This window comes from Octopus bimaculoides, chromosome 6 (assembly GCF_001194135.2).
Source record: "Octopus bimaculoides isolate UCB-OBI-ISO-001 chromosome 6, ASM119413v2, whole genome shotgun sequence".
NCBI lineage: Eukaryota > Metazoa > Mollusca > Cephalopoda > Octopoda > Octopodidae > Octopus > Octopus bimaculoides.
The window spans coordinates 115,841,748-115,848,557 of record NC_068986.1 but is presented as its reverse complement, the minus strand read 5'-3'; the positions used below and the strand labels follow the sequence as shown (position 1 = coordinate 115,848,557).

At 38.9% G+C, this 6,810-nt stretch overlaps 1 protein-coding gene across 6 annotated transcripts in view; it reads left to right on the top strand.

Moving 5' to 3' along the window:
* The window catches only part of LOC106881599 (pecanex-like protein 1), a 105,495-nt gene that overhangs the window by 56,585 nt on the left and 42,100 nt on the right, over positions 1-6,810 (top strand). For all 6 annotated transcript variants that reach the window (XM_014932059.2, XM_014932061.2, XM_014932060.2 and 3 more), the window contains 3 exons: positions 2,769-3,062; positions 5,028-5,162; positions 6,339-6,389. In XM_014932059.2, the coding sequence (XP_014787545.1) occupies positions 2,769-3,062; positions 5,028-5,162; positions 6,339-6,389 (480 nt within the window). The remainder of the gene's footprint in view (positions 1-2,768; positions 3,063-5,027; positions 5,163-6,338; positions 6,390-6,810) is intronic.

Genomic DNA, 6,810 nt, shown 5'->3' with positions numbered 1-6,810 from the left:
ATATATATATATATATATATATATCATCATCATCATCATCATCATCATCATCATCATCATTTAACGTCTGTTGTCCATGCTGGCATGGATATATATATATATATATGTGTGTGTGTGTGTGTATGTATGTATATGTGTGTGTGTGTGTATGTATGTATGTATGTGTGTGTGTGTGTTTGTATGTATATATATTTATATATATGTGTGTATGTATGTGTGTTTGTGTGTATATTTTTCATATCTGTGTATGTGTGTATATATATATATATATATATATATATATATATATGCTATGTTTCTGGTGTTCTTTATGTGTATGTATGTCTCTGTATTACTGTCTTATTCTATCTTTCCCTCTCCTTCTCTTTCCCTCTCTCTATCTCCACGCCTCTCTTTCTTTCTCCCACTCCCTCCATTTCCCACCATCCTCTCTCTGAAAACTCATCTGGACTGCCAGAACCAGACTTTCGTCTGACAGCTTGATATGTCAGTTCTTAGTGGAGAGTTACCATGGCTTTCTTGAATTGTTATTGTTGTTGTTAGATTGTACATGTAACAACAACAACAGCAACAACAACAACAGCATACTCAGCAGCAATATCCCTCATAATTACAATATCTAAATTTACACTGAACCAGTGAGGGGGGAGGCCCCTATGCTGTTGATTGACTTGCTAGAAATTGAAGCCAGGATAGTTATGGGTTCGAATATCCTCAGTCGTAGGTCTCCATGTTCAGAGTAGGCCTAGGGCTAAGTAGTAACCAGAAAAAAAAAAAAAAGAAAAAGATAAAAACTCATTAAACATAAAACAATAACAACATGAACAAATAACAAATTTCTTAAATTCTGTTTGTCTTTTAAATGTTTTTTAATTTGTGAGTTTCAGTTTGTAACCTGTTGCCTTTCACACCAATTACCATTTAATATTTGCTGAGACTGTGAACAGAGTTTTGGTGTGTATATGTACTGCGTGTATTTGTGTGTGTTTATATCTTCCTCTATTCCTCCTCCTCCTCACTTTTCCATGCTTGCATAAGTCAGTTTCTCCGAAGCAGATTTACTACAGCTGGATGCCTTTCCTATCGCCAACCTTTACCTGTTTCTAAGCAAGGTAATATTTCCCTGCAGCCATGTTTGGACAGAATATTGGAAATGAATGATACCGGTTGTATGACAGCGACACTCATTTATAACTGCCATATGATGTCAAGACAAGAAGACACAAGCACACACACACACACACACACACACACACACATGATGGGGTTCTTTCAGTTTCCATCTACTCATCGTGGCACTCTGTCGGTTACGACGACGAGGGTTCCAGTTATTCCGGTCAATGGAACAGCCTGCTCATGAAATTAACGTGCAAGTGGCTGAGCACAGGAAATGTGTCAAGTCCAACAGGAAACAGTGTTTCCTGAGGCTAAATAACAGTAGCATTCTTCCCTTTCATGGGACTGTCACATTCAGTTGACAACATACTATCACCATAGATCTATAACTGACAACTCCTCTGTGTGTGTGTGTTTTCACAAACATACGTATACATATACTATTTATATACCAACATGTACATACACCCACATACTTCATTTATAACCAATAAAACATGTTTGTGTGTGTCTGTGTGTGTGTATATGTTTGTGTGTATATGAGGTCTGATCAAAAAGTATCAGGACTGTTGCTATGGTAACTGAGCTAAAGTACTCAGAGTGAAGCTGCTTGGCACAGATCGATCCTGAACCCTGTCGCACAGGTACACTAGATTCTAACACTCTTGCTCCCTTCCATTGTTTATAAAAGTGCTTGGAACTAAAGTGTGTGGAGCGTGGTCATCTCACCACACCACAGAGGTTCCATCATGGCAGAAAAAACGTGTGTGTGTGTGTGTGTGTGTGGAAAGGGACATGGCTTGAAAGTTATTATGGCCAAGAATCTTTCCAAAAATCAAATCACACTTGAAATGAATAAGATTTCAAGATGTCAAGGAAATTCAAGGAACTGCAACAAGATGGCTGCTCACTATCCTAAAAATGGAGTCCCAGGAATGCTTCCATCAATGGAAGCAATATTGGATAGAGTGTGTGGCTTTGAAAGGGGACTACTTCAAAAGAGATTAAAGGCCGAATTTATTCTTTTACTTGTTTCAGTCATTTCACTGCGGCCATGCTGGAGCACTGCCTTTAGTTGAGCAAATCGACTCCAGGACTTGTTCTTTGGAAGTCTAGTACTTAATCTATTGGTCTCTTTTGCCGAACTGCTAAGTTACAGGGACATAAACACACTAGCATTGGTTGTCAAGCGATGTTGGGGGGGACAAAAACAGACACACAAACATACACACACACACACACACACACACACACACACACACACACACACACACACATATATATACATATATACAATGGGCTTCTTTCAGTTTCCATCTACCAAATCCACTCAGAAGGCTTTGGTTGGCCCGAGGCTATAGTAGAAGACACTTGCCTAAGGTGCCACGCAGTGGAACCGAACCCAGAGCCATGTGGTTGGGAAGCAAGCTACTTACCACACAGCCATTTCTGATAATGTTTTGATCAGACCTTGCATGTATAAATGTGTGTGTCTGTAGATGCAAACACACACACAAATACATTTATACTCCATTACACACCAACATTTACATACAGTCACATAGTTTTTTTGTATGTGTGTGTGTGAGAGAGTGTACATTTGTGTGCATGTGTCTACCTGTTTCTATATGTGTCTCCCTATCTCTGGTCAGGTGAGAGTCGCTCTCAACTCGAAGTGTCTGAGTCGACGAGCACAATCACCAATGATGACACGAGCCCAGCCGCAACGGGTGGTGACGGCTTTGACGATGACATAAGCCCAGCTGGAGACCGCGAACAGCCCGGTCAGTATCACTTGCTTAAGGAACACGACAACACATCACCAAGCAGCCCCAGTCAAGACGAACTTGATTTGAAGCACTGTGGCGCCATTCCAAAGAAATACTCCTTGAAGCAGTCTGCTGACCCACAACTAAAGTCACAGAACTTATCCAGTAGTCCGTCAGGTAAGAAAACTATTGCTCTCTTGACTTCTCTGTTCTTTAAACAGGCCGTTGGTGCAGTCCTATATTTAAGAGATGAGGAACTATCTACATTGTTTACATTATTTACATTTGACGGATATGGCGTAGTGGTTCAGAGTGCGGGCTACTAACCCCAAGATTCCAAATTCGATTCCAGGCAGTGACCTGAGTAATAATAATAATAATAACAACATCAAAAAATACCTTAGGATTGAGAGCCCAGGTTCAAAATTTCTCCAAGACACCTGATGAAGGCTGGAGGGTATATCAGCCAAAATATTGTGTTAACAACAAACAAGATGAGGACAAATATCTATCAAATGTAAATAATGTAAATAATGCAGACTGTTGGTATTTAGTTAGCAATAGAGTTGTTGGTACCACATCCTCGAGAGGTGAAGATAACTTTTTTACAAATCTATCGTATTTGATAGACCTGTATTTGTCTGTCATTCAAATACATGCCACAGGCCACTCTGAATTTTTTCTTTCAGCTCATTTTTGCTTAAATTATACAAATTATCTCGGCCATTAATGTGTTCTACTCACTTTTGTATTAGTCTAAGTCCCCTGGCTACAGATGATAAGGTTGGACTACTGCTGTGCTGGTGACACCTATTGAGGCAGAACATAAATTTACAGCTGTCCTCTTGTCTCCAGACAATGAGTATATTCTTTTCTTAAATAGGTGTCCAGTGAGGAGAATTCTTGAGATTATCTCCCTTTATGTCCTCTTCGATCATATGACAAAATCTACAGCATTTGAGTTAACTTACAAGTGAGAAGTAGCTATATTGAGAATGCTATATATACTGCGGATGTGAACTTGATTCTACACACTTCACTTGACATAGATATTGGGATCTATGGAGAATATTATATACACTGTAGATATGTTATTTAATTCTACATACCTCAGTTGGCTTAGATATTGGGCATGTTTTGTATGATAGACTGAAATAACAACTAAATCTCCCATAAACCATGTCCTACCCTCTTAACCCTTTTGTTACCATATTCCTGTTGAGATGTTCTCTGTTTCTTTCAATTAATTTTAAAGATAACAAAGAATTTAGTAAAATAACTTAGATATTATTAAGCTAGTGTTAGGAACATAAATTGTGACTAAGGTTTGGTGGAAGATTTTAATTGAGAACTTATGAAAACAAGACATTTGTACTACAGAGCCAGAGCCGGTTTCAGGCGGGTTGGTATCAAATGGGTTAAGAATTGTTTCTCTATTATATATTTTAACCCTTTTGTTACCATATTCCTGTTGAAATGCTCTGTTTCTTTCAATTAATTTTAAATATAACAAAGAATTTAGTAAAATAACTTAGTTATCATTCAGCTAGTGTTAGGAACATAAGTTGTGACTAAGGTTTGGTGGAAGGGTCTCAGTGGGACAGGTGTGGAAACTGCCCCTCCCTCCTCATATAACAGTCTCTCTCTCTCTCTTCTGGTTTGTCATTGTATTTATTCAATCTTTAAAATCAGTGTCTATTAAACTGTGTATATTTCTGTGTGTTTTTATGGTAACATGGCTGAGGGTAGTGGTGGCTGTGGTCAGATTTTGGCACCTTGACCTCTTTTGTAGAATAAGTGACTTTTGGCTGCTCTGTTTGTCTGACTCTTGGCTAAAGCTGATGTTTTAGGGTTATATTTGTTCAACCCTAACCCAACACTGGTCAATATATCTGGTACAACATTATTAAATGTATCCTTTGTGATCTTCATTAGTTAAGGTGCTAAGATATAATTTCAAGAAGATTAGGCTGCTATTTCTAGCAGCTTGTCTCTTTTGGTATCCTATCCATGTGTGTGAATCTGTTGTTCTGGTCTTCTGTTGACATTCTGTTAAACTTAGATCTGTTGTGTATATTTTGTTGGTAGATTCACTTCTGTAATTTATTTCTATATATTCTCTGTTTACCCTCACAATTACAGATGAAGGGCCGTTTGGAGCGTCTCCTGATCCACCCGACCCAGAAACTCTTTGTCGAAACATCATTGAAATTTTGGATGATAACAATGAATTCCCTGAGAAGATGCGCAAACTGAAAGCTGTTGTCCAGCCAACCAGTAAGTTTGGTTTCGGCGCACCCATGCTCTTTTTCCATCCTTGTTACGGAACTGCAAAGGCTATGTGAGAGAACCTGCAGAGGAGACAGAAAGAACCACGAAACCGTTTTGTGATGTCGATAACCTTCAGCTGTATTCAAGTAATCATCATCAGCCAACTTCTGTTTTCCATGCTGGCATGGGTTGGACAGTTTGACTGGAACTGCCAGGCCGGAAGAGCTGCCCGAGGCACCACTTGTTTGTTTTGTTATGCTTTCTTCGACTGAATTCCCTTCTTAATGCCAACCACTTTTACTGGGTGTATTAGGTGCTTTTTATGTGGCACCAACACAGGTGCTTTTAACATGGCACCATCACAGGTGCTTTTTATGTGGCACCAGCAAAGACGGAAGAACAAAACAAATGTTTATATTTGGTAGTTAGTTGAGATAAAATTGTTGACTAGGCAAGGAACATGGATACCAATGCCCTGTCTATTTCCTTTAACTCCAATGTTGAATGCTGCCAATATCTTGGAATTGGCAAGAATGTTGCATATACTGGTGCTCTGATTACAGCTAGAGCATTAAAGGAATAGTCTAGCAGACTGCAAGAAGTCAGGGCTATCCTTGTTCAATAAGAACCATATTCCCTAATGCTTTTGCAATGGTAGTGCTAGTCCAACACTTGAGATTTTAAACTGAACCCTTGAAAAGACCCACCACTTAGTCATCAAGTCTTGGAAGTTACTAACTGCTTCTTGTGACTTCTTATATTGACAGTGCCATTAACAGGATCTGTTTTGTCTGACAGTACTCATATATACACATACACACATACTGAGCATTATTTCTTCTGTATTATCAAACCTCTGTGTGTGTATGTGTGTGTGTATAATTATCAACTACAAAAAAAGCAATGAAAAATTGTAAATTTTCATATTTAATTTATATATTTATATATGGTGTGTTTTTACTGTAAACTATTTCCATTTTTAAAGTGATGGTATGTTGTCAACTTAATGTAACAGTCCCATGAAAGGGAATAACTCTACTGCTATTTAGCCCTAGAAAACAGTAGTATTATTCCTTTTCATGGGACTGTCACATTAGGTTGACAACATACCACCACTTTATTGTGTTACTACTGGATAAATCATGCGGAGAGATTTAGAAATGTATTATTTCTATTTCACAGAAAAATCATATTACCGGAATGAGGACCAAAGCAAAGAAAGCAGGTTAAAAGGTCAGATTTACTCTTATTCTCTTTTACTTGTTTCAGTCATTTGACTGCGGCCATGCTGGGGCACTGACTTTAGTCGAACAAATCGACTCCAGGACTTACTATTTGTAAGTCTAGTACTTATTCTATCGGTCTCTTTTGCCGAACTGCTAAGTTACGGGGACACAAACACACCAGCATCGGTTGTCAAGCGATGTTGGCGGGGACAATCACAGACACACAAACATATACACACACACATGCATATATATATATATATATATATGATTTTCGAGCGAGATCATTGCCAGTGCCCCTGGACTGGCTCTTGTGCGGGTGGCACATAAAATACACCATTTTGAGCGTGGCCGTTGCCAGTACCGCCTGACTGGCCTTCGTGCGGGTGACACGTAAAAGCACCCACTACACTCTCTGAGTGGTTGGC